Below are 25,388 nucleotides of genomic sequence, written 5' to 3'. Positions count from 1 at the left end.
GCAGCTCCTGGTCCTTGTGGTCCGTATGGTCCGTTTGGTCCTGATTGAGCAGAGGCACCAGCGTTAGCAGCAGCTCCTGGTCCTTGTGGTCCGTATGGTCCTGATTGAGCAGAGGCACCAGCGTTAGCAGCAGCTCCAGGTCCTTGTGGTCCGTATGGTCCGTTTGGTCCTGATTGAGCAGAGGCACCAGCGTTAGCAGCAGCTCCTGGTCCTTGTGGTCCGTATGGTCCGTTCGGTCCTGATTGAGCAGAGGCACCAGCGTTAGCAGCAGCTCCAGGTCCTTGAGGGCCGTATGGTCCGTTTGGCCCTGATTGAGCAGATGCGCCAGCATTAGCAGCAGCTCCTGGTCCTTGTGGTCCGTTTGGTCCTGATTGAGCAGAGGCACCAGCGTTAGCAGCAGCTCCAGGTCCTTGTGGGCCGTATGGTCCGTTTGGTCCTGATTGAGCAGAGGCAGCAGCGTTAGCAGCAGCTCCTGGTCCTTGTGGTCCGTATGGTCCTGATTGAGCAGAGGCGCCAGCATTAGCAGCAGCTCCTGGTCCTTGTGGTCCGTATGGTCCGTTTGGTCCTGATTGAGCAGAGGCACCAGCGTTAGCAGCAGCTCCAGGTCCTTGTGGGCCGTATGGTCCGTTTGGTCCTGATTGAGCAGAGGCACCAGCGTTAGCAGCAGCTCCTGGTCCTTGTGGGCCATATGGTCCGTTTGGTCCTGATTGAGCAGAGGCGCCAGCATTAGCAGCAGCTCCTGGTCCTTGTGGTCCGTATGGTCCCTTTGGTCCTGATTGAGCAGAGGCACCAGCGTTAGCAGCAGCTCCAGGTCCTTGTGGGCCGTATGGTCCGTTTGGCCCTGATTGAGCAGAGGCGCCAGCATTAGCAGCAGCTCCTGGTCCTTGTGGTCCGTATGGTCCGTTTGGTCCTGATTGAGCAGAGGCAGCAGCGTTAGCAGCAGCTCCTGGTCCTTGTGGTCCGTATGGTCCGTATGGTCCGTTTGATCCTGATTGAGCAGAGGAACCAGCGTTAGCAGCAGCTCCTTGTCCTTGTAGTCCGTATGGTCCGTATGGTCCTTGTTGACCAGCGTTTGCGTTAGCGTTGGCAGTTACAGTTATTTCTGGTTGCTCCTCAATAATAATGATCTCTTCTGGACCAGATGAAACAGTAGCAGTAGCGGAAGCACCAGCTGAAGATCCTGGGCCTTGTAGCCCGTATGGTCCATATGGTCCGTTTGGTCCTGATTGAGCAGAGGCACCAGCGTTAGCGGCAGCTCCTGGTCCTTGTGGTCCATATGGACCGTTTGGTCCTGATTGAGCAGAGGCACCAGCGTTAGCAGCGGCTCCTGGTCCTTGTGGTCCGTATGGTCCGTTTGGTCCTGATTGAGCAGAGGCGCCAGCATTAGCAGCAGCTCCTGGTCCTTGTGGGCCGTATGGTCCTGATTGAACAGAGGCACCAGCGTTAGCAGCAGCTCCTGGTCCTTGTGGTCCGTATGGTCCGTTTGGTCCTGATTGTGCAGAAGCACCAGCGTTAGCAGCAGCTCCTGGTCCTTGTGGTCCGTATGGTCCGTTTGGTCCTGATTGAGCAGAGGCACCAGCGTTAGCAGCAGCTCCTGGTCCTTGTGGTCCGTATGGTCCGTTTGGTCCTGATTGAGCAGAGGCACCAGCGTTAGCAGCAGCTCCTGGTCCTTGTGGTCCGTATGGTCCGTTTGGTCCTGATTGTGCAGAGGCACCAGCGTTAGCAGCAGCTCCTGGTCCTTGTGGGCCGTATGGTCCTGATTGAGCAGAGGCACCAGCGTTAGCAGCGGCTCCTGGTCCTTGTGGTCCGTATGGTCCGTTTGGTCCTGATTGAGCAGAGGCGCCAGCATTAGCAGCAGCTCCTGGTCCTTGTGGTCCGTATGGTCCTGATTGAGCAGAGGCGCCAGCATTAGCAGCAGCTCCTGGTCCTTGTGGTCCGTATGGTCCGTTCGGTCCTGATTGAGCAGAGGCGGCAGCATTAGCAGCAGCTCCTGATCCTTGTGGTCCGTATGGTCCGTTTGGTCCTGATTGAGCAGAGGCACCAGCGTTAGCAGCAGCTCCTGGTCCTTGTGGTCCGTATGGTCCTGATTGAGCAGAGGCAGCAGCGTTAGCAGCAGCTCCAGGTCCTTGTGGGCCGTATGGTCCGTTTGGTCCTGATTGAGCAGATGCGCCAGCATTAGCAGCAGCTCCTGGTCCTTGTGGTCCGTATGGTCCGTTTGGTCCTGATTGAGCAGAGGCACCAGCGTTAGCAGCGGCTCCAGGTCCTTGTGGGCCGTATGGTCCGTTTGGCCCTGATTGAGCAGAGGCAGCAGCGTTAGCAGCAGCTCCTGGTCCTTGTGGTCCGTATGGTCCGTTTGGTCCTGATTGAGCAGAGGCAGCAGCGTTAGCAGCAGCTCCTGGTCCTTGTGGGCCGTATGGTCCGTTTGGTCCTGATTGAGCAGAGGCGCCAGCATTAGCAGCAGCTCCTGGTCCTTGTGGTCCGTATGATCCGTTTGGTCCTGATTGAGCAGAGGCACCAGCGTTAGCAGCAGCTCCAGGTCCTTGTGGGCCGTATGGTCCGTTTGGCCCTGATTGAGCAGAGGCGCCAGCATTAGCAGCAGCTCCTGGTCCTTGTGGTCCGTATGGTCCGTTTGGTCCTGATTGAGCAGAGGCAGCAGCGTTAGCAGCAGCTCCTGGTCCTTGTGGTCCGTATGGTCCGTATGGTCCGTTTGATCCTAATTGAGCAGAGGAACCAGCGTTAGCAGCAGCTCCTTGTCCTTGTAGTCCGTATGGTCCGTATGGTCCTTGTTGACCAGCGTTTGCGTTAGCGTTGGCAGTTACAGTTATTTCTGGTTGCTCCTCAATAATAATGATCTCTTCTGGACCAGATGAAACAGTAGCAGTAGCGGAAGCACCAGCTGAAGATCCTGGGCCTTGTAGCCCGTATGGTCCATATGGTCCGTTTGGTCCTGATTGAGCAGAGGCACCAGCGTTAGCGGCAGCTCCTGGTCCTTGTGGTCCATATGGACCGTTTGGTCCTGATTGAGCAGAGGCACCAGCGTTAGCAGCGGCTCCTGGTCCTTGTGGTCCGTATGGTCCGTTTGGTCCTGATTGAGCAGAGGCACCAGCGTTAGCAGCGGCTCCTGGTCCTTGTGGTCCGTATGGTCCGGATTGAGCAGAGGCAGCAGCGTTAGCAGCAGCTCCAGGTCCTTGTGGGCCGTATGGTCCGTTTGGTCCTGATTGAGCAGAGGCGCCAGCATTAGCAGCAGCTCCTGGTCCTTGTGGGCCGTATGGTCCTGATTGAGCAGAGGCACCAGCGTTAGCAGCAGCTCCTGGTCCTTGTGGTCCGTATGGTCTGTTTGGTCCTGATTGTGCAGAGGCACCAGCGTTAGCAGCAGCTCCTGGTCCTTGTGGTCCGTATGGTCCGTTTGGTCTTGATTGAGCAGAGGCACCAGCGTTAGCAGCAGCTCCTGGTCCTTGTGGTCCGTATGGTCCGTTTGGTCCTGATTGTGCAGAGGCACCAGCGTTAGCAGCAGCTCCTGGTCCTTGTGGGCCGTATGGTCCTGATTGAGCAGAGGCACCAGCGTTAGCAGCAGCTCCTGGTCCTTGTGGTCCGTATGGTCCTGATTGAGCAGAGGCGCCAGCATTAGCAGCAGCTCCTGGTCCTTGTGGTCCGTTTGGTCCTGATTGAGCAGAGGCAGCAGCGTTAGCAGCAGCTCCTGGTCCTTGTGGTCCGTATAGTCCTGATTGAGCAGAGGCGCCAGCATTAGCAGCAGCTCCTGGTCCTTGTGGTCCGTATGGTCCGTTTGGTCCTGATTGAGCAGAAGCAGCAGCGTTTGCAGCAGCTCCTGGTCCTTGTGGTCCATATGGACCGTTTGGTCCTGATTGAGCAGAGGCACCAGCGTTAGCAGCGGCTCCTGGTCCTTGTGGTCCATATGGACCGTTTGGTCCTGATTGAGCAGAGGCACCAGCGTTAGCAGCAGCTCCTGGTCCTTGTGGTCCGTATGGTCCGTTTGGTCCTGATTGAGCAGAGGCACCAGCGTTAGCAGCAGCTCCAGGTCCTTGTGGGCCGTATGGTCCGTTTGGACCTGATTGAGCAGAGGCGGCAGCATTAGCAGCAGCTCCTGGTCCTTGTGGTCCGTATGGTCCGTTTGGTCCTGATTGAGCAGAGGCAGCAGCGTTAGCAGCAGCTCCTGGTCCTTGTGGTCCGTATGGTCCCTGTTGACCAGCGTTTGCGTTAGCGTTGGCAGTTACAGTTATTTCTGGTTGCTCCTCAATAATAATGATCTCTTCTGGACCAGATGAAACAGTAGCAGTAGCGGAAGCACCAGCTGAAGATCTTGGGCCTTGTAGCCCGTATGGTCCATATGGTCCGTTTGGTCCTGATTGAGCAGAGGCACCAGCGTTAGCGGCAGCTCCTGGTCCTTGTGGTCCATATGGACCGTTTGATCCTGATTGAGCAGAGGCACCAGCGTTAGCAGCGGCTCCAGGTCCTTGTGGTCCGTATGGTCCGTTTGGTCCTGATTGAGCAGAGGCACCAGCGTTAGCAGCAGCTCCTGGTCCTCGTGGTCCATATGGACCGTTTGGTCCTGATTGAGCAGAGGCACCAGCGTTAGCAGCGGCTCCTGGTCCTTGTGGTCCGTATAGTCCAGATTGAGCAGAGGCAGCAACGTTAGCAGCAGCTCCTGGTCCTTGTGGTCCGTATGGTCCTGATTGAGCAGAGGCGCCAGCATTAGCAGCAGCTCCTGTTCCTTGTGGTCCGTATGGTCCGTTTGGTCCTGATTGAGCAGAAGCAGCAGCGTTTGCAGCAGCTCCTGGTCCTTGTGGTCCATATGGACCGTTTGGTCCTGATTGAGCAGAGGCACCAGCGTTAGCAGCAGCTCCTGGTCCTTGTGGTCCGTATGGTCCTGATTGAGCAGAGGCGCCAGCATTAGCAGCAGCTCCTGGTCCTTGTGGTCCGTATGGTCCGTTTGGTCCTGATTGAGCAGAAGCAGCAGCGTTTGCAGCAGCTCCTGGTCCTTGTGGTCCATATGGACCGTTTGGTCCTGATTGAGCAGAGGCACCAGCGTTAGCAGCGGCTCCTGGTCCTTGTGGTCCATATAGACCGTTTGGTCCTGATTGAGCAGAGGCACCAGCGTTAGCAGCAGCTCCTGGTCCTTGTGGTCCGTATGGTCCGTTTGGTCCTGATTGAGCAGAGGCAGCAGCGTTAGCAGCAGCTCCTGCTCCTTGTGGTCCGTATGGTCCGGATTGAGCAGAGGCGCCAGCATTAGCAGCAGCTCCTGGTCCTTGTGGTCCGTATGGTCCGTTCGGTCCTGATTGAGCAGAGGCACCAGCGTTAGCAGCAGCTCCAGGTCCTTGTGGGCCGTATGGTCCGTTTGGCCCTGATTGAGCAGATGCGCCAGCATTAGCAGCAACTCCTGGTCCTTGTGGTCCGTTTGGTCCTGATTGAGCAGAGGCACCAGCGTTAGCAGCAGCTCCAGGTCCTTGTGGTCCTTGTGGTCCGTTTGGTCCTGATTGAGCAGAGGCACCAGCGTTAGCAGCAGCTCCTGGTCCTTGTGGGCCGTATGGTCCGTTTGGCCCTGATTGAGCAGAGGCGCCAGCATTAGCAGCAGCTCCTGGTCCTTGTGGTCCGTATGGTCCGTTTGGTCCTGATTGAGCAGAGGCACCAGCGTTAGCAGCAGCTCCTGGTCCTTGTGGTCCGTATGGTCCTGATTGAGCAGAGGCAGCAGCGTTAGCAGCAGCTCCAGGTCCTTGTGGGCCATATAGTCCGTTTGGTCCTGATTGAGCAGATGCGCCAGCATTAGCAGCAGCTCCTGGTCCTTGTGGTCCGTATGGTCCGTATGGTCCGTTTGATCCTGATTGAGCAGAGGCACCAGAGTTAGCAGCAGCTCCTTGTCCTTGTAGTCCGTATGGTCCGTATGGTCCTTGTTGACCAGCGTTTGCGTTAGCGTTGGCAGTTACAGTTATTTCTGGTTGCTCCTCAATAATAATGATCTCTTCTGGACCAGATGAAACAGTAGCAGTAGCAGAAGCACCAGCTGAAGTTCCTGGGCCTTGTAGCCCGTATGGTCCATATGGTCCGTTTGGTCCTGATTGAGCAGAGGCACCAGCGTTAGCAGCAGCTCCTGGTCCTTGTGGTCCATATGGACCGTTTGGTCCTGATTGAGCAGAGGCACCAGCGTTAGCAGCGGCTCCTGGTCCTTGTGGTCCGTATGGTCCGTTTGGTCCTGATTGAGCAGAGGCACCAGCGTTAGCAGCAGCTACTGGTCCTTGTGGTCCATATGGACCGTTTGGTCCTGATTGAGCAGAGGCAGCAGCGTTAGCAGCAGCTCCTGGTCCTTGTGGTCCGTATGGTCCTGATTGAGCAGAGGCACCAGCATTAGCAGCAGCTCCTGGTCCTTGTGGTCCGTATGGTCCGTTTGGTCCTGATTGAGCAGAGGCACCAGCATTAGCAGCAGCTCCTGGTCCTTGAGGTCCGTATGGACCGTTTGGTCCTGATTGAGCAGAGGCACCAGCGTTAGCAGCAGCTCCTTGGCCTTGTAGTCCGTAAGGTCCTGATTGAGCAGAGGCACCAGCGTTAGCAGCAGCTCCTGGTCCTTGTGGTCCGTATGGTCCTGATTGAGCAGAGGCGCCAGCATTAGCAGCAGCTCCTGGTCCTTGTGGTCCGTATGGTCCGTTTGGTCCTGATTGAGCAGAGGCAGCAGCGTTAGCAGCAGCTCCTGGTCCTTGTGGTCCGTATGGTCCGTTTGGTCCTGATTGAGCAGAGGCACCAGCGTTAGCAGCAGCTCCTGGTCCTTGTGGTCCGTATGGTCCGTTTGGTCCTGATTGTGCAGAGGCACCAGCGTTAGCAGCAGCTCCTGGTCCTTGTGGTCCGTATGGTCCGTTTGGTCCTGATTGAGCAGAGGCACCAGCGTTAGCAGCAGCTCCTGGTCCTTGTGGTCCGTATGGTCCGTTTGGTCCTGATTGAGCAGAGGCACCAGCGTTAGCAGCAGCTCCTGGTCCTTGTGGTCCGTATGGTCCTGATTGAGCAGAGGCAGCAGCGTTAGCAGCAGCTCCAGGTCCTTGTGGGCCGTATGGTCCGTTTGGTCCTGATTGAGCAGAGGCGCCAGCATTAGCAGCAGCTCCTGGTCCTTGTGGTCCGTATGGTCCGTTTGGTCCTGATTGAGCAGAAGCAGCAGCGTTTGCAGCAGCTCCTGGTCCTTGTGGTCCATATAAACCGTTTGGTCCTGATTGAGCAGAGGCACCAGCGTTAGCAGCAACTCCTGGTCCTTGTGGGCCGTATGGTCCTGATTGAGCAGAGGCACCAGCGTTAGCAGCAGCTCCTGGTCCTTGTGGTCCGTATGGTCCTGATTGAGCAGAGGCACCAGCGTTAGCAGCAGCTCCTGGTCCTTGTGGTCCATATGGACCGTTTGGTCCTGATTGAGCAGAGGCACCAGCGTTAGCAGCGGCTCCTGGTCCTTGTGGTCCGTTTGGTCCTGATTGTCCAGAGGCACCAGCGTTAGCAGCAGCTCCTGGTCCTTGTGGTCCGTATGGTCCGTTTGGTCCTGATTGAGCAGAGGCACCAGCGTTAGCAGCAGCTCCTGGTCCTTGTGGTCCGTATGGTCCTGATTGAGCAGAGGCAGCAGCGTTAGCAGCAGCTCCAGGTCCTTGTGGGCCGTATGGTCCGTTTGGTCCTGATTGAGCAGATGCGCCAGCATTAGCAGCAGCTCCTGGTCCTTGTGGTCCGTATGGTCCGTTTGGTCCTGATTGAGCAGAAGCAGCAGCGTTTGCAGCAGCTCCTGGTCCTTGTGGTCCATATGGACCGTTTGGTCCTGTTTGAGCAGAGGCACCAGCGTTAGCAGCAGCTCCTGGTCCTTGTGGGCCGTATGGTCCTGATTGAGCAGAGGCACCAGCGTTAGCAGCAGCTCCTGGTCCTTGTGGTCCGTATGGTCCTGATTGAGCAGAGGCACCAGCGTTAGCAGCAGCTCCTGGTCCTTGTGGTCCGTATGGTCCTGATTGGGCAGAGGCACCAGCGTTAGCAGCAGCTCCTGGGCCTTGTGGTCCGTATGGTCCTGATTGAGCAGAGGCAGCAGCGTTAGCAGCAGCTCCTGGTCCTTGTGGTCCATATGGACCGTTTGGTCCTGATTGAGCAGAGGCACCAGCGTTAGCAGCAGCTCCTGGTCCTTGTGGTCCGTATGGTCCTGATTGGGCAGAGGCACCAGCGTTAGCAGCAGCTCCTGGGCCTTGTGGTCCGTATGGTCCTGATTGAGCAGAGGCACCAGCGTTAGCAGCAGCTCCTGGTCCTTGCGGTCCATATGGACCATTTGGTCCTGATTGAGCAGAGGCACCAGCGTTAGCAGCGGCTCCTGGTCCTTGTGGTCCGTATGGTCCTGATTGAGCAGAGGCACCAGCGTTAGCAGCAGCTCCTGGTCCTTGTGGTCCGTATGGTCCTGATTGGGCAGAGGCACCAGCGTTAGCAGCAGCTCCTGGGCCTTGTGGTCCATATGGACCGTTTGGTCCTGATTGAGCAGAGGCACCAGCGTTAGCAGCGGCTCCTGGTCCTTGTGGTCCGTATGGTCCGGATTGAGCAGAGGCAGCAGCGTTAGCAGCAGCTCCAGGTCCTTGTGGGCCGTATGGTCCGTTGGGTCCTGATTGAGCAGAGGCGCCAGCATTAGCAGCAGCTCCTGGTCCTTGTGGGCCGTATGGTCCTGATTGAGCAGAGGCACCAGCGTTAGCAGCAGCTCCTGGTCCTTGTGGGCCGTATGGTCCGTTTGGTCCTGATTGAGCAGAGGCACCAGCGTTAGCAGCAGCTCCAGGTCCTTGTGGGCCGTATGGTCCGTTTGGTCCTGATTGAGCAGAGGCGCCAGCATTAGCAGCAGCTCCAGGTCCTTGTGGTCCGTATGGTCCGTTTGGTCCTGATTGAGCAGAGGCACCAGCGTTAGCAGCAGCTCCTGGTCCTTGTGGTCCATATGGACCGTTTGGTCCTGATTGAGCAGAGGCACCAGCGTTAGCAGCAGCTCCAGGTCCTTGTGGGCCGTATGGTCCGTTTGGTCCTGATTGAGCAGAGGCGCCAGCATTAGCAGCAGCTCCTGGTCCTTGTGGTCCGTATGGTCCGTTTGGTCCTGATTGAGCAGAGGCACCAGCGTTAGCAGCAGCTCCTGGTCCTTGTGGTCCGTATGGTCCGTTAGGTCCTGATTGAGCAGAGGCAGCAGCGTTTGCAGCAGCTCCTGGTCCTTGTGGTCCGTATGGTCCGTTTGGTCCTGATTGAGCAGAGGCACCAGCGTTAGCAGCAGCTCCTGGTCCTTGTGGTCCGTATGGTCCTGATTGGGCAGAGGCACCAGCGTTAGCAGAAGCTCCTGGTCCTTGTGGTCCGTATGGTCCTGATTGAGCAGAGGCGCCAGCATTAGCAGCAGCTCCTGGTCCTTGTGGTCCGTATGGTCCGTTAGGTCCTGATTGAGCAGAGGCAGCAGCGTTTGCAGCAGCTCCTGGTCCTTGTGGTCCGTATGGTCCGTTTGGTCCTGATTGAGCAGAGGCAGCAGCGTTAGCAGCAGCTCCTGGTACTTGTGGGCCGTATGGTCCGTTTGGTCCTGATTGAGCAGAGGCGCCAGCATTAGCAGCAGCTCCTGGTCCTTGTGGTCCGTATGGTCCGTTTGGTCCTGATTGAGCAGAAGCACCAGCGTTAGCAGCAGCTCCTGGTCCTTGTGGTCCATATGGACCGTTTGGTCCTGATTGAGCAGAGGCACCAGCGTTAGCAGCAGCTCCTGGTCCTTGTGGGCCGTATGGTCCTGATTGAGCAGAGGCACCAGCGTTAGCAGCAGCTCCTGGTCCTTGTGGTCCGTATGGTCCTGATTGGGCAGAGGCACCAGCGTTAGCAGAAGCTCCTGGTCCTTGTGGTCCGTATGGTCCTGATTGAGCAGAGGCGCCAGCATTAGCAGCAGCTCCTGGTCCTTGTGGCCCGTATGGTCCGTTAGGTCCTGATTGAGCAGAGGCAGCAGCGTTTGCAGCAGCTCCTGGTCCTTGTGGTCCGTATGGTCCGTTTGGTCCTGATTGAGCAGAGGCAGCAGCGTTAGCAGCAGCTCCTGGTCCTTGTGGTCCATATGGACCGTTTGGTCCTGATTGAGCAGAGGCACCAGCGTTAGCAGCAGCTCCTGGTCCTTGTGGTCCGTATGGTCCGTTTGGTCCTGATTGAGCAGAGGCACCAGCGTTAGCAGCGGCTCCTGGTCCTTGTGGTCCGTATGGTCCTGATTGAGCAGAGGCACCAGCGTTAGCAGCAGCTCCTGGTCCTTGTGGTCCGTATGGTCCTGATTGGGCAGAGGCACCAGCGTTAGCAGCAGCTCCTGGGCCTTGTGGTCCGTATGGTCCTGATTGAGCAGAGGCACCAGCGTTAGCAGCAGCTCCTGGTCCTTGCGGTCCATATGGACCATTTGGTCCTGATTGAGCAGAGGCACCAGCGTTAGCAGCGGCTCCTGGTCCTTGTGGGCCGTATGGTCCTGATTGAGCAGAGGCACCAGCGTTAGCAGCAGCTCCTGGTCCTTGTGGTCCGTATGGTCCGTTTGGTCCTGATTGAGCAGAGGCACCAGCGTTAGCAGCAGCTCCTGGTCCTTGTGGTCCGTATGGTCCGTTTGGTCCTGATTGAGCAGAGGCACCAGCGTTAGCAGCAGCTCCTGGTCCTTGTGGTCCGTATGGTCCGTTTGGTCCTGATTGAGCAGAGGCACCAGCGTTAGCAGCGGCTCCTGGTCCTTGTGGTCCGTATGGTCCTGATTGAGCAGAGGCACCAGCGTTAGCAGCAGCTCCTAGTCCTTGTGGTCCGTATGGTCCTGATTGGGCAGAGGCACCAGCGTTAGCAGCAGCTCCTGGGCCTTGTGGTCCGTATGGTCCTGATTGAGCAGAGGCACCAGCGTTAGCAGCAGCTCCTGGTCCTTGCGGTCCATATGAACCATTTGGTCCTGATTGAGCAGAGGCACCAGCGTTAGCAGCGGCTCCTGGTCCTTGTGGGCCGTATGGTCCTGATTGAGCAGAGGCACCAGCGTTAGCAGCAGCTCCTGGTCCTTGTGGTCCGTATGGTCCTGATTGGGCAGAGGCACCAGCGTTAGCAGAAGCTCCTGGTCCTTGTGGTCCGTATGGTCCTGATTGAGCAGAGGCGCCAGCATTAGCAGCAGCTCCTGGTCCTTGTGGCCCGTATGGTCCGTTAGGTCCTGATTGAGCAGAGGCAGCAGCGTTTGCAGCAGCTCCTGGTCCTTGTGGTCCGTATGGACCGTTTGGTCCTGATTGAGCAGAGGCAGCAGCGTTAGCAGCAGCTCCTGGTCCTTGTGGTCCATATGGACCGTTTGGTCCTGATTGAGCAGAGGCACCAGCGTTAGCAGCAGCTCCTGGTCCTTGTGGTCCGTATGGTCCGTTTGGTCCTGATTGAGCAGAGGCACCAGCGTTAGCAGCGGCTCCTGGTCCTTGTGGTCCGTATGGTCCTGATTGAGCAGAGGCACCAGCGTTAGCAGCAGCTCCTGGTCCTTGTGGTCCGTATGGTCCTGATTGGGCAGAGGCACCAGCGTTAGCAGCAGCTCCTGGGCCTTGTGGTCCGTATGGTCCTGATTGAGCAGAGGCACCAGCGTTAGCAGCAGCTCCTGGTCCTTGCGGTCCATATGGACCATTTGGTCCTGATTGAGCAGAGGCACCAGCGTTAGCAGCGGCTCCTGGTCCTTGTGGTCCGTATGGTCCTGATTGAGCAGAGGCACCAGCGTTAGCAGCAGCTCCTGGTCCTTGTGGTCCGTATGGTCCTGATTGAGCAGAGGCACCAGCGTTAGCTGCAGCTCCTGGTCCTTGTGGTCTATATGGACCGTTTGGTCCTGATTGAGCAGAGGCACCAGCGTTAGCAGCGGCTCCTGGTCCTTGTGGTCCGTATGGTCCGGATTGAGCAGAGGCAGCAGCGTTAGCAGCAGCTCCAGGTCCTTGTGGTCCGTATGGTCCGTTTGGTCCTGATTGAGCAGAGGCACCAGCGTTAGCAGCAGCTCCTGGTCCTTGTGGTCCATATGGACCGTTTGGTCCTGATTGAGCAGAGGCACCAGCGTTAGCAGCAGCTCCTGGTCCTTGTGGGCCGTATGGTCCTGATTGAGCAGAGGCACCAGCGTTTGCAGCAGCTCCTGGTCCTTGTGGTCCGTATGGTCCTGATTGGGCAGAGGCACCAGCGTTAGCAGAAGCTCCTGGTCCTTGTGGTCCGTATGGTCCTGATTGAGCAGAGGCGCCGGCATTAGCAGCAGCTCCTGGTCCTTGTGGTCCGTATGGTCCGTTAGGTCCTGATTGAGCAGAGGCAGCAGCGTTAGCAGCAGCTCCTGGTCCTTGTGGGCCATTAGGTCCTGATTGAGCAGAGGCACCAGCGTTAGCAGCAGCTCCTGGGCCTTGTGGTCCGTATGGTCCTGATTGAGCAGAGGCACCAGCGTTAGCAGCAGCTCCTGGTCCTTGTGGGCCGTATGGTCCATTTGGTCCTGATTGTGCAGAGGCACCAGCGTTAGCAGCAGCTCCTGGTCCTTGTGGGCCGTATGGTCCTGATTGAGCAGAGGCACCAGCGTTAGCAGCAGCTCCTGGTCCTTGTGGTCCGTATGGTCCTGATTGCGCGGAGGCACCAGCGTTAGCAGAAGCTCCTGGTCCTTGTGGTCCGTATGGTCCTGATTGAGCAGAGGCACCAGCATTAGCAGCAGCTCCTGGTCCTTGTGGTGCGTATGGTCCGTTTGGTCCTGATTGAGCAGAGGCGCCAGCATTAGCAGCAGCTCCTGGTCCTTGTGGTCCGTATGGACCGTTTGGTCCTGATTGAGCAGAGGCACCAGCGTTAGCAGCAGCTCCTTGGCCTTGTAGTCCGTAAGGTCCTGATTGAGCAGAGGCACCAGCGTTAGCAGCAGCTCCTGGTCCTTGTGGTCCGTATGGTCCGTTTGGTCCTGATTGAGCAGAGGCACCAGCGTTAGCAGCAGCTCCTGGTTCTTGTGGTCCGTATGGTCCTGATTGCGCGGAGGCACCAGCGTTAGCAGAAGCTCCTGGTCCTTGTGGTCCGTATGGTCCTGATTGAGCAGAGGCACCAGCATTAGCAGCAGCTCCTGGTCCTTGTGGTCCGTATGGTCCGTTTGGTCCTGATTGAGCAGAGGCACCAGCGTTAGCAGCAGCTCCTGGTCCTTGTGGTCCGTATGGTCCGTTTGGTCCTGATTGAGCAGAGGCACCAGCGTTAGCAGCAGCTCCTGGTCCTTGTGGTCCGTATGCCCCTGATTGAGCAGAGGCACCAGCATTAGCAGCAGCTCCTGGTCCTTGCGGTCCGGCTGGCCCATTTGGTCCTTGTGGACCTGATGGGCCTTGTGGTCCTTGTGGACCTGATGGTCCTTGTGGGCCTGATGGTCCCTGTGGGCCTTGTAGTGATCGGGCTGGTCCTTGTGGTCCTGATTGAGCAGAGGCGACAGCATTCGCTGAAGATCCTGGCCCACTTGGTCCTTGTGGTCCTGATTGAGCTAATGCTGCTACATTAGCTGATGAGGATCCTGAACCATATTGCGGGCCAGAGCCAACACTCGCGCTGGCTGCGCCGCTGGCGCTAGCTGAAGAGCCACCGAAACCTGATATGGCGCGGCGTCCAGTGGTGGTAGATGTGCTTCCGCCACCTGGCACCTTGTGAATGACCACATCCTCTTCGTAAATGGTCTCTTGACCGTCAGCGTCGGTCTCGATGACGAATGTTCTCACTATCTTGTCTTCGCCGGAGATATTTGGTTTAGCAACTTGTCTGTGGAACTTCTTTCGAGTCGTTTCTCTTTCGTAAGTTGTTCCATTTTCGACGGAAACAGAATCCTGTTTGTCAAATGCGGTTTCACTCATTTGGCTCTCCAAGTTCCACATAGCCGCAAGAGCGACATCTTCTGCGCCTTGTTGGGCTGCGGCGTACTGTAAAATAAACGTGTTTTTTTTATTTATTTCCAAATAAAATAGGCATTGGTTTATTAGTTAGTACCATATTCCTTTTCAATATTTCGAATGCTTGAATTATCAATTAAGTGCTGAAAAAATAACCGGACATTTATGGGTTCATAATTTTCTATTAAAAAAGCGCAATCGGTGAGGTCGTACGAATGATTTTTTCGGAACACTATACGTAACGACGTTTTACGAAATATCATTTGATTTTGATATTAAATTTATCACCTGTGAAGGAATGATCCTGAGCAAACTGGACTAATTTCACTCAATTTTGCCTCTACGTAATTCAGGTTACAGTAGTGCCACCTGCAACTTGTGCCTACGCCAATTCTTGGGATTAGTTGCTGAGGGGACCCCAAGCTACCAGGGCAATGAGCCTTGGCAAAAAGCTGAGATAATGCTTAGAAGATGATGGCGACCATTATGATCAGTGATCGGAACTATGGGAGTAAAACTTTAACAAAACTTGTTAAGCGGACATAAAATAGTGCATACAGCCCTAAAAATATTCATGTATATAGGGATAGGAATAGTATATAGTACTTACAGCCATAAAAATATTTACATTCATAGATATTCGAATATTTTTAAGGGTATAGCACTCTTTTTACGTCCGCTTGATAAGTTTTGTTAAAGTTTTACTCCCATAGTTCTTGATCACTGATTATGATTTCAAGGAGAATTTTAATCTAAAGAAGAAAATCGTAATTATGACAAAACTATACTTCGTGTTACTATCAGAAAATCGTAAATTTATTATTCGAAAACCGAAATTATGACAAAATCTAGTTGCATTTTATTTATTGTTTTTTTTTTTTTTTTTTTTTTTAACTAAACCGCAGCTGTTATATCAATGAGTTTAATTCCAAAAATAACAATTTATTCGTTGTTATTGAGATATCTTGATTTTTTTAACCTATCGATACATTGAAAAAAAATCGTACGAGTACCTTGATTATTTTCATGTTTTTATGTGGAATTCATGGGTTAACATAAACATGCTCGTAACTATTTTCAAACAAAACAATCTTAAAATTACAACGTTGGATTTTGTGTCTTTTCAATGTATATTCCCTTCAATTGTTGTTTACTCTGAGAGTACGTCTGAATGTCTGTCAAGTTTGACCAGTTTGACAGCACTGGCTCCCCTCGAATGCGGCTGACCCTGTGTCTTTTCCCCATGGAAAACAATCAACGTTTCCATAAACAATCAACGATTTAAAAAAACCCGCTGCCATTACAAAATTATGAAGTGTACCAAAAAATCTAAAATAATGCGCAGTATAATCTGTTGGCGAGGATATTACGTTTTTTTAGCGGTTTTTGAAACAAATTGATATTTTGTTCCTGCTCCATACATTTTTTTCGAAAAAAAAACATAACGTGACACTCTTTATGCCAAATTGTGCCAAATTCAAAGGTTACCATGACAATAATGGGCAAAACATTTTTCAATAAATAAAAAATGAAAATAACAACTTTGGTTTCTACTTATGTCAATGAGAGCCGAATTTCAGCCCACAGAGCACCAGGGGGGTTGAAAGTGCGTTGTTGGCCTTTAAGAGCTAATATTTATCCTTCTGTCTAATTCTATCTAGAATAGAGTATGAGTATTTTTTATTGTAGTTGCAGTTGAAGTAATCATCTTCAGTACCCCTAGTGTAAATTTGATCGACATCATAACGTGACGAACGCGTTTGCGTTAAGTCTCATTTTGTATAGGATTTTGAGTTTCCAAAACGTCCCGCTTGGCGCGCTCTTTCTAAATCCAATACAAAATGAGACTAAACGCAAACGCGTACGTCACGTTTCGAAATCGAATTTATTTACACTAGGGGTACAGATTAAGTATAAATAGATAAGTTGCTTTAAAATTTAAGATTTAAGTTGAATGAGATTAGTGTATTGGATTTTTGTATGTTACAATAAAACTTCTAGGAATCAAAGAAAAGAAAGAATATTTTAAGCCATACTTAGTGTAAGATCAATTCTAAAAAGTTCTTATCTCTTTCGAGAGAAGGCCCGTGCCCAACAGTGAAGCGTATACAGCTTGACAATTTAACAATATACAATGTGTTTGTCCTCGTATAGTGGAGCCGCTAACCACGAATAGTACGATGAATTTTATCGACAAATCACCCCCCATACCTATGTTTTTATCAACCATTTTAAAAATACACCCTTTCAAAGTTTTATGATGCCAAACATTACTGCAGTTGGTTAATGTGCCATTATCTGTCCATTTACCCATCGAAAAAAAAAAACATTCGATAGCTTACGAATTCGGGCATACATACATTTGAAGCATAAATATCACAGAGAATTTTCCACAACTACTCACGAATTAATAACAAAGAAAATTGTCTTCAAAAATTTCCTTTTTTTTTACATTTTATCCTTTTTTTCTAAAACGAGATCGTCCTGTACTCTTTTATTGTTAAATGATAGGACAGGATATTAGCTAAGAGTTGACATCAAAATGCTAGCCCTAGTTATAAAACATTTCACAAGTTGATGAAAACAATAGATATAAGATAGACAGGGCCGGATTTAGGGGAGGGCAACCGGGGCCTCCACAAAAGAGGGGCCCCCCACAATAGAGACTTCGGAAAATTTATCATTTTATTTGGAAAATAATTTGGGGCCAGGGGGCCTCCACTTTTTTATTGCCCGAGGCCCCCAGACCTCTAAATCCGGCATTGTAGATAGAATGAAAGGACTTACCGCCACCGCACAGCACAAGATCACGAGGGTGGTTGCTCTCATTTCTGTGAGAGTTGAAACCGAACTGATGTTGATGAAAAACTCCTGGGCCTTTTTATACCCAAAATCCCGTAGACCAATGACGTTTTTCCAGCAAGTTCAAATATTGACTCGATCGAAAAACATGAACAATTGTCAAAGTTACCTTGCGATTTAGAACAATGTAGTTTAATTGTGGATTGATTGAGATATTGTAATGTCGTGGACAATAATAATTTTTGTGTACATATGCCACCTGTTTGTTGAATGCGCGCGTCGTTTTCGTATTAATGCCTCGTATCATGTAGTGTCAACAATGTGTCAAAGAGAATTTTCAAAAATTGCAAAGATCCCATGGAATCCTCGGTATTTTTTCTGCACGTTTAATTTTTTATACTACGTCCTGGTGATAAACATGTCTCCATATTCTCGGTATTTTTCTTGCACGATTAATAGGGTGGTTTCCATCTACAAATCTTAGGGCAGAATTGTATCCCAATAAATTCTTTTGGATTATAAGAACATGTTAAACTACTTTTAGGGGACCTGCAATGACCATATTTTTGTAAATATTGAATTTAAAATATCTTTTAGCACAAGTCACGTGACCAAACTCGAAACGTCATTGAAGATTCAGATGACGTCACAACTCTCGGATTGATACTGTTGACAGTTAGGCGATAAACAACAAATGACAAAAGTCAGTTGACAGCTCGTATCTTCTACGTGTGTATGTAGTTATGTGTCAAACCGTAAACTGTGGCGTCACACAATTTTCAAAGAGCGTTTTGGGCGCGAAAGCATCCGTCAAAATATATTTTGTTAATTTAACATATTTAAAGCCGTTTTTAGTATAAAAGTTGAATGTTAGGGCAACTTTTACTTAATATAGAACGTAATACAAGCGTTTCAAAAATTGGAAACAACGCTATTGGTTTTACTGCGTCCTGATGGTAAACAGGCCTCCGCATGGACGCCTGCAACTCTAGACCTAGAGGCGTTACATGCGTGTTGCCGACTCTAACACTCCGCACCCTCGTTGAGTTTATTCCCAAAACTCAGTTTCGATTTTTATGACACTTGAAATAGACGCCAATGAGTGACGTAAATGTTGATATTTGATATTTATTGAAATACAATTTTACAGCAGTAATGCTTAGCTGTAAAGCTAAGGGGCGCCAATGCTCTGTGAAATTAAGTACGAGGGCGGGATGATAGTAAATAGCCTTTGATATTAAAAAAAGATTAAATGAAGAAAAAAACTGCCTTATTTTTAAATAAGTGTCTCTGGCACTCTGTGTTCTGAATTTGAATTTGGTGGCGGGAATATTTTATTCATTTGCTGTAATTTGAAAATTGGCTGTGTCAATTCTTTGCAATAGGTACGGAGAAAACAGGCTACGACCACGTAAGTAGTTGTCGGGAACAAAAAAGGTAGTCGGTCTTCGCCATGCAGTCAGACTCCCCTCTTAATATTCGAGATGTAGCAGACACAAGGTTAACATTACGCCTTATCTCAAGGGAGTTCAAGCCCAGCCTATGTTACCGACAATTAAGAACGGGAACTGTGTGGAAACTGACATGAAAAATTTCTCATTATCCTGAACTTTTAAGATTTTTTTGAACTTGCATATTGCTACATGTAGCTGTTTAATTTATTATATTTATTATCTATTATCAAGATATTTTAGGCATTTACGGGTGTGGCCTGCAACAAGACCAAATAATTAAAACATAGGAACATACATTTCTTTTTTCACATTTTTCATGCAGAAATCACGCATAAAACGTTATTTTGGTGTAATATTGATAAAAAATATAACTTTATTTGCGTGATTTCTGTATAATACAATTTTTTTTTATCAATTTAGCGCTAACAAATATTCTAAAGTAGATAAATGCGCATATATTTATGTAGTAAAAGTTTCAAATAACTTCATAAACCGCAACTGTTCTTGTATGGAAAGCGAAACAAACAATTCTTATTCTTTGTTTTCTTCTTACTCCTCAAACAGTGACAATTTTATTCGATCACTTTTCAAAGTTATGAAGTCTTTAGAGGTCCTATTTTTTAGGGTTCCGTAGTCAACTAGGAAGTAGGAACCCTTATAGTTTCGCCATGTCCGTCTGTCTGTCTGTCTGTCTGTCTGTCTGTCCGAGGCTTTGCTCCGTGGTCGTTAGTGCTAGAAAGCTGAAATTCGGGATGGATATATAAATCAATAAAGCCGACAAAGTCGTACTATAAAATCTAAAAAATTAATTTTCTTGAGGGTACCTCCCCTACATGTAAAGTGGGGGTGAATTTTTTTTTGCTTCAACCCTACAGAGTGGGGTATCGTTGGAAAGGTCTTTCAAAACTAATAGGGGCCCGCCTGATAGTAAGCAGTCTCCGTATCCTATGTACGCCTACAACTCCAGAGGAGTTACATGCACGTTGCCGATCCTAACACTCCGTACCCTCGTTGAGCTCAATTATCTTCAATGTTAATAAAATACATAATTAATCCCTGGCGGGTGCTGCCTCTGCGTGCGTCTCATGACACGGGCAAGGGCAGCATCCGCTTGGTGAACCCATTACATTACACTAAAGTGTCAAAAGAGCTTCTACGTGTTGGCTTCGGCTCCGCGCACGTTTCCCAAAGGTCCGGAATACCGTTGTTCCGTGATGGGAAAGACATACAAATAAATAGGTTTCTTCCAAAGACCAGCTCAAGAAGTACCTAAATATAATGAGTGTACTATATGATCCACTCATGGGAGTGGACCCACCGTAATGTTATTATTGCTAGAAGAAATACTGAAATAGTGTTAACTGTTCAACCGTCGGGTCCTTATTTATCGACTTCTTTAACATAATAGAGCGAGGGCTTACTTTATAACGTTACAAAGATTGCCATTTATAAAATATGCAAGTTAGATTCGATTCTTAAGTCATAAGTTCTGTCAAAATGGTTCAGACTGATAAAAAAGCTATAGGTACAGTACCCCTAGTGTAAATTTAGTCGATAGCGAAACGTGACGTACGCGTTAGCGTTAAGTCTCATTTTGTATGGGTTTTTAAACAGCGCGCCAAGCGGGACGTTTTGGAAAGTCAAAAATCTCATACAAAATGACACTTAACAAAAACGCGTACGTCACGTTTCGCTGTCGAAAATATTTACACTAGGGGTACTGATACCTTATTATTCATATATATCGGGTTAAAAGCTTATTTAATGCTGAATTATTTATAATATAATTTGACCTAATTTGCTGTCTCAGTTTTACATAATTCCGTATAATATTTGGAAAAAAGTTATAAAAAACATTGTGATTTTAATCCCTATTTATTTGTTTTTCCTTTTTTACATGGTTGAATCTGACATAAAACAAAAGCTGGACCTTTTATCTTTCTTAAAATATACAATTAATGTGGATGGTATTGCAAAAATAACCACTGTACCCCTAGTGTACATTTATTCGATACCGAAGCGTGACGTACGCGTTTGCGTTAAGTCTCATTTTGTATGGGATTTCGAGTTTATAAAACGTCCTGCTTGGCGCGCTGTTTCTTAATGCCATACAAAATGAGACTTAACGCAAACGCGTACGTCACGTTTCGCTATCGAATAAATGTATACTAGGGGTTCTATACGTGTTTTATCCAACCTATTCGTTGGATGACACAAAAAAATGAGTGTCACTGAAAAGTGCCCTTAAGCCCTATTAGGGTATTAGCTGAAGTACCTACAGACTTGTCGAGGATCTAAATAAATGCTGGTGATAAAAAAAGTTGTAATAAAGGAGGTTGATACAAATAAGCAATTGTATCTAATTTATTAATGTGCCACTGATTTTTACTCCCATTTGTAAAGTATATTTTTTTACAATCCAGCCGCGTATTCGCGTCTAACGACAATCCCAAAGTAAAAAAGTTGTAAATATAGACGCAATCTAAAGTTTAAACTAATTACATTACATTTTGATTAGTAAATAAACGAGTAAAACAAGCTTTCAAATTATGGCAATTTTTTATTATTAAAGGCTTTGTATTTATAAAATTTCAACATTTGTGACAGAACTTATGACGAACTAAGTACTTACTACTGTCATCTTTGGGCAAGAATACCTGACGAACTTGGTTATGTATTCCTGTAAGATGACAGTAGTAAGTACTTCATGTATCATTCCCATCTGTGCCTACCTCTTATATAACGGTGGTCACGTGGGGCGGGGCAGATGGGAATATACCTTTTCTACGACAGGTGACCGGTGATCACGTAATGTTTTCTATAGAAAACGAAGTGTCGATTGCCTCGGCCCGGACCCAGACCGTTCTAGTCTAGCGGGAGTAATCCTTTGCTATGCAATAACTTCGAACTAGTTCCTCATTGAAACAGCTGATACATAATTTAAGAATCATTTAGCCTGTTAAGAAAAACTTCAGTCGAAAGTCCAAAAATGCTTGTTGTTAGGCGTACATCAATAAATATAATGTTGTGACGTGTGCACCGACCTGGGAGTGTCAATGTATGGTGTCGCCATACTGAACGTAACATTTGGAATGCAGACAACATAGATGGACTCTACAAGCTTCGAGAAACACCGGGAAGGAAGTCGACATTCGCACTATTTCCCTCTGCCGAAGCAATTGCCTGACATGCCCAACTGGGCATAGGGAGCGTGCATGAACTATAGGAGGCAGCACAGGAGCCGTCAGATTTTTGGCGCGAGGCGTAAATGTGATATTTTTTGTTCCGATGTAGCCCACAAGATGGCAGAACCTACTATGCACAAGAAAACACGTGACGTGTACATGTGCATGTTTATGGTTCCGATTCAGGCCACAAGATGGCAGACCCTCCAACGCGCACGGTCCCTATAGCACAGTGCTTGTTGTGACACGTCCGTAAACAAAAACAGATCGAGGTGTACAAGACTTGTCTTTGACGTGGCCCGATTCGAAGAATGAGATACGATAACGATAAGTTCTGGTTTAGATAAGTTCTCATTTAGATATCCTTTCGATGTCGTATAATTGACAGAAGCAGCTCGATTCGGGCAACCAATGTCACTTTGACGTTAGAAATATCTTAGATAAAACTTATTGGGATGACAGCGGAATCGAAATAAACGTCAATTTTGACATTGCGTTTAGTTATCGATATTTTCAAGATCTTAAACGTGTCTTAATCATTCCGTAAGTCATTTTCTGTGTATTTGTGTCGTCATTATAGATTGGATTTTGTATGTAGTGAGTGAGAAGTGCGACTGTGTGCACGTTTTCCACCTCAAACAAATGGCAGAACGATTTGTACAGTATGATATCACTAGGGGCTCCTCCCTTTCGACGTGTCGGAAACCAGTGTTGCTCGAAGTCTATAAGCCTTGACCTACCTATCTAACCTTAAAAACTTAACCTGCATTCTAATGCCATTGAGGCATACGTCACACTTTGATGCGACATTACAATACAAGGCATCACACACAATTAAACCTTATCAAGTAATCGTAAAGATCAAAATAGGTAAACGAATCCCTGGGACCACAGACTCGAGCCATGAGTTAAGAATGAGACAATTATCTCAATGCACCTGTGTCCACTGAAATCAACTTATAGTAAGTCGATTATGTTTGTTTTTCATTGTTAGTGCGATTTTACGCACACACGAAACAATGACTTTATTAATAAATGTACATTTTTAGCGTCTCAAGTACCTAGTGATGTGCTGTTACCAGTAAATTTTCCCAGGCGAGTAATTTTCTAGTAACGTATTGGTATCATTCCGAAAATCAGTAATTTAGGGTAATCAGTAATTTTTTTTAAACACTGATTTTAAAATTCACGATTTTTACAGATTATATTTTTAAATATTTAAACGGGACTTGGACACTAACACTGAAAGAAGAGAGTCAGCTCCAGGTAGCGGAAAGAAAGGTGTTACGGAAGATCCTGGGACCTATCAAGAGAGATGACGGCACCTGGAGGATCCGTAAGAATGCCGAAATCGAGGAGTTAGTGGCCGAACCCAATATCATCGGCGAAACGAAATGCCACAGACTTCGCTGGTTCGGCCATTTACTGAGGATGGGTGAGGATCGGGGTGTTAAGAGAGCTTATTTGGGACGACCGACTGGTCGCCGTCCAGTGGGTCGGCCCAGATACCGCTGGAGCGACAGTGCACAGCCGGATCTGTGCCAACTCAAAGCCGATAACTGGCAGGAAGTGGCACAGGATCGGGACAGGTGGCGTTCTCTCGTTTTGGTGGCCAAGACCCTCTTTGAATCACTGCGCCACAATAGTTAGTTAGTTAGTTAGTTACACGGGACTTAATCGCGTATTAAGTTTTAAATTTACCTTCGACGTTTCGAGGACGGTGTTGTCGCCGTGGTCTCGGAGAAGACTGGCTAAAGTTGAAATCAAAATCTTCTAGCCACGCGAGTTTTTTGAACTACCCGCACTTGGTCTTGTTTATCAACTTGAACGTTTTGCGCTCTAGGGCAACTAGGGATGTTACTCTGTCGACACACAACACTAACGATATTCGATATTTCGACTGTCGATATGCGTTACCGCTTATATATACTAATGGCTGGATTCCATGAGGATGAGATCCCGAAACCCTCGTCCCGATTGAAATTGCATTTTTTTTTGTGGCTTCCCGCATTTTTCTGCTGTAGAAATGGCGATCCGTGGAAAGGATTTTAGGGTTATACAACTCGATCCAGTGGTTTGGTCCTGACTCCAGTAAATGCTCAGCCACGGCAGGCTTGTTCACTTTTTATTTTAGTTATTTTATCATTATATGTTATTTTAACAAGACAGAATAACGATTGCTGGGTTAGAAGATCAGATGGCAGTCGCTTTCGTAAAAACTAGTGCCTACGCCAAATCTTGGGATTAGTTGTCAAGCGGACCCCAGGCTCCCAAGTGCCGTAGCAAAATGCCGGAACAACGCGAGGAACAAGAAGGAGAAAAACGATTGCTGTTTGTATCTTATAATAAATAGTTCCGTTCCGTTTATATCTTTATTTTATTTTATTATGGCAACAAACAGTCATTACATGAAAAGATACAATAAATGGACTACGGAGAAGACAAACAGTGCCGAAACATTTTTCAAGTTATATTGTGGAAACATAGGAGTTGATACTGAGTGGTAAATAGATTCATCGTGCAACACAACAGACAGGTTTACAGCATTTAAACTGATCCATTACTTTATATACATATATGTATATAATATATTTATATCTTGTAATAATGAGATAAAAAAGTAAAAACATTCCATAATCTTACCAAAAGTCGGTAAATACAATATCTTTATATTTACCGATTTTTGGAAATGTTACTGGAAAAAATAGGAATTCACTACTAAATTTCTCAAATGGTAAATTACTGGTGATGGTACTTTACTATCGGCACAACACTAGTCTCAAGACATAAATGACGTAAAATACGGGAACTTTCTGTGACTTTAATGATCTTCTTTTAACGAGGGAACTAGTGTTGTTGCTGTAGATGAATTTATTAGAACTTTAACCCTAAAACCATGGGTTAAGTTACTATTCAATGCGTTAGGGGCTTCGTACTTCGCGACGTTACCTATTCGCATTTTAGCTATACTTCGTTTTTTTGCACTAGAAAAAAGGTAAACAATCTTGACGTATCTTTTAAGAGGAAAGGGGACGGGCGTTTCTCCATACAAACGTAGTCCCCATTTTCCTCTCGGAATATTGGGATTATGGAAAGTATTTTTACATAATTTGATGAATATTAACCATACCTATTATGTCTCTACGTTTGACTTATTTGGATTTTTTGATTATTATAGAAATCTGCCATATGCACCCGGATCGGTGGGCCAAATTGGCTACCGAATGGACACCGCAGATTAGCCGGGGCAGAGGCAGACCAAAAAAGAGATGGCGGGATGACCTCGACGCTTTTTGCAGAGACTGGCGGGAACATGCTTCAAACCGTGATGAGTGGCGGAAAAAAGGGGAGACCTTTGCCCAGCAGTGGGACACAAAATAGGCTATTAAAAAAAAAAAACCAGAGTGGAAAATGCGGACTACCATTGTATGAAAAGGGGATTTCGTGCGGATTCTTAAATGATCGTAGGTATATGATTTATAATTGTCACATATTTTCCGTAACTTAGTTTTAAGACGGAATAATATCATTAGAATCCTGTAGTGAATTGACTTTTTACGCAATCCGTCCAGTTCAAAATTAAATGTATTCATAAGCATAACTGTACCCCTAGTGTAAGTTTTATCGACATCATAACGTGACGAACGCGTTTGCGTTAAGTCTCATTTTGTATAGGATTTTGAGTTTCCAAACCGTCCCGCTTGGCGCGCTCTTTCTAAATCACATACAAAATGAGACTAAACGCAAACGCGTACGTCACGTTTCAAAATCGAATTTATTTACACTAGGGGTACAGGCAACCAGTATAATGTTCACTTTGTATACAATTAGAAACAAATACACACAAAACAATAATATATAAATAAACTACGAGTACAATGCTAAATAAACTATCTTATTCTAAAAGACCTCCGTGAGCTGCACCGGGTGCAAAGGTGCCCATCACACTTGCCGCGTTACCGCGCTGGATAGCGATGGCCAACCTCTGCACCAGGTACGAACCCGCGCGGGCATCAGAGGTCTTCTCCCTAATCCTACGTCCCACTTCCCTTATAAACGCTATGGCGTCAGACCCCCAAACCCCCGTTGTCTCGAAGGCGAGACAACGG

At 48.5% G+C, this 25,388-nt stretch overlaps 1 protein-coding gene across 1 annotated transcript; it reads right to left on the bottom strand.

The window, feature by feature from the left end:
• Positions 1–964: 964 nt before the first annotated feature.
• LOC133528466 (uncharacterized) lies at positions 965–16,679 on the bottom strand. The gene is made up of 8 exons (XM_061865860.1): positions 16,626–16,679; positions 13,213–13,868; positions 11,587–11,608; positions 10,895–11,194; positions 9,913–10,714; positions 5,940–6,067; positions 4,421–5,488; positions 965–2,635 (listed from the first exon to the last, which is right to left on the bottom strand). The coding sequence occupies exons 1-8, from the start codon at positions 16,665–16,667 to the stop codon at positions 1,097–1,099; spliced, it is 4,557 nt and encodes a 1,518-aa protein (XP_061721844.1). The 5' UTR covers positions 16,668–16,679; the 3' UTR covers positions 965–1,096.
• Positions 16,680–25,388: the final 8,709 nt, after the last annotated feature.

This window comes from Cydia pomonella, chromosome 19, assembly GCF_033807575.1.
Source record: "Cydia pomonella isolate Wapato2018A chromosome 19, ilCydPomo1, whole genome shotgun sequence".
NCBI classification, from domain to species: Eukaryota; Metazoa; Arthropoda; class Insecta; order Lepidoptera; family Tortricidae; genus Cydia; species Cydia pomonella.
Note: the sequence above shows the minus strand (reverse complement) of the source record. Positions and strands in the feature narration are given on the sequence as shown.

What these genes read in the sequence shown, in the direction of transcription:
- LOC133528466 (XM_061865860.1), bottom strand. Translation starts at nt 16,667, where the DNA reads ATGAGAGCAACCACCCTCGTGATCTTGTGCTGTGCGGTGGCG. An exon ending in TCTTGTGCTGTGCGGTGGCG is followed by an intron (nt 13,869 to 16,625) that starts GTAAGTCCTTTC and finishes TTTATTTTACAG; the next exon opens with TACGCCGCAGCCCAACAAGG. An exon ending in CCAAATGGTCCATATGGACC is followed by an intron (nt 11,195 to 11,586) that starts GCAAGGACCAGG and finishes ACGGACCACAAG; the next exon opens with GACCAGGAGCTGCTGCAAAC.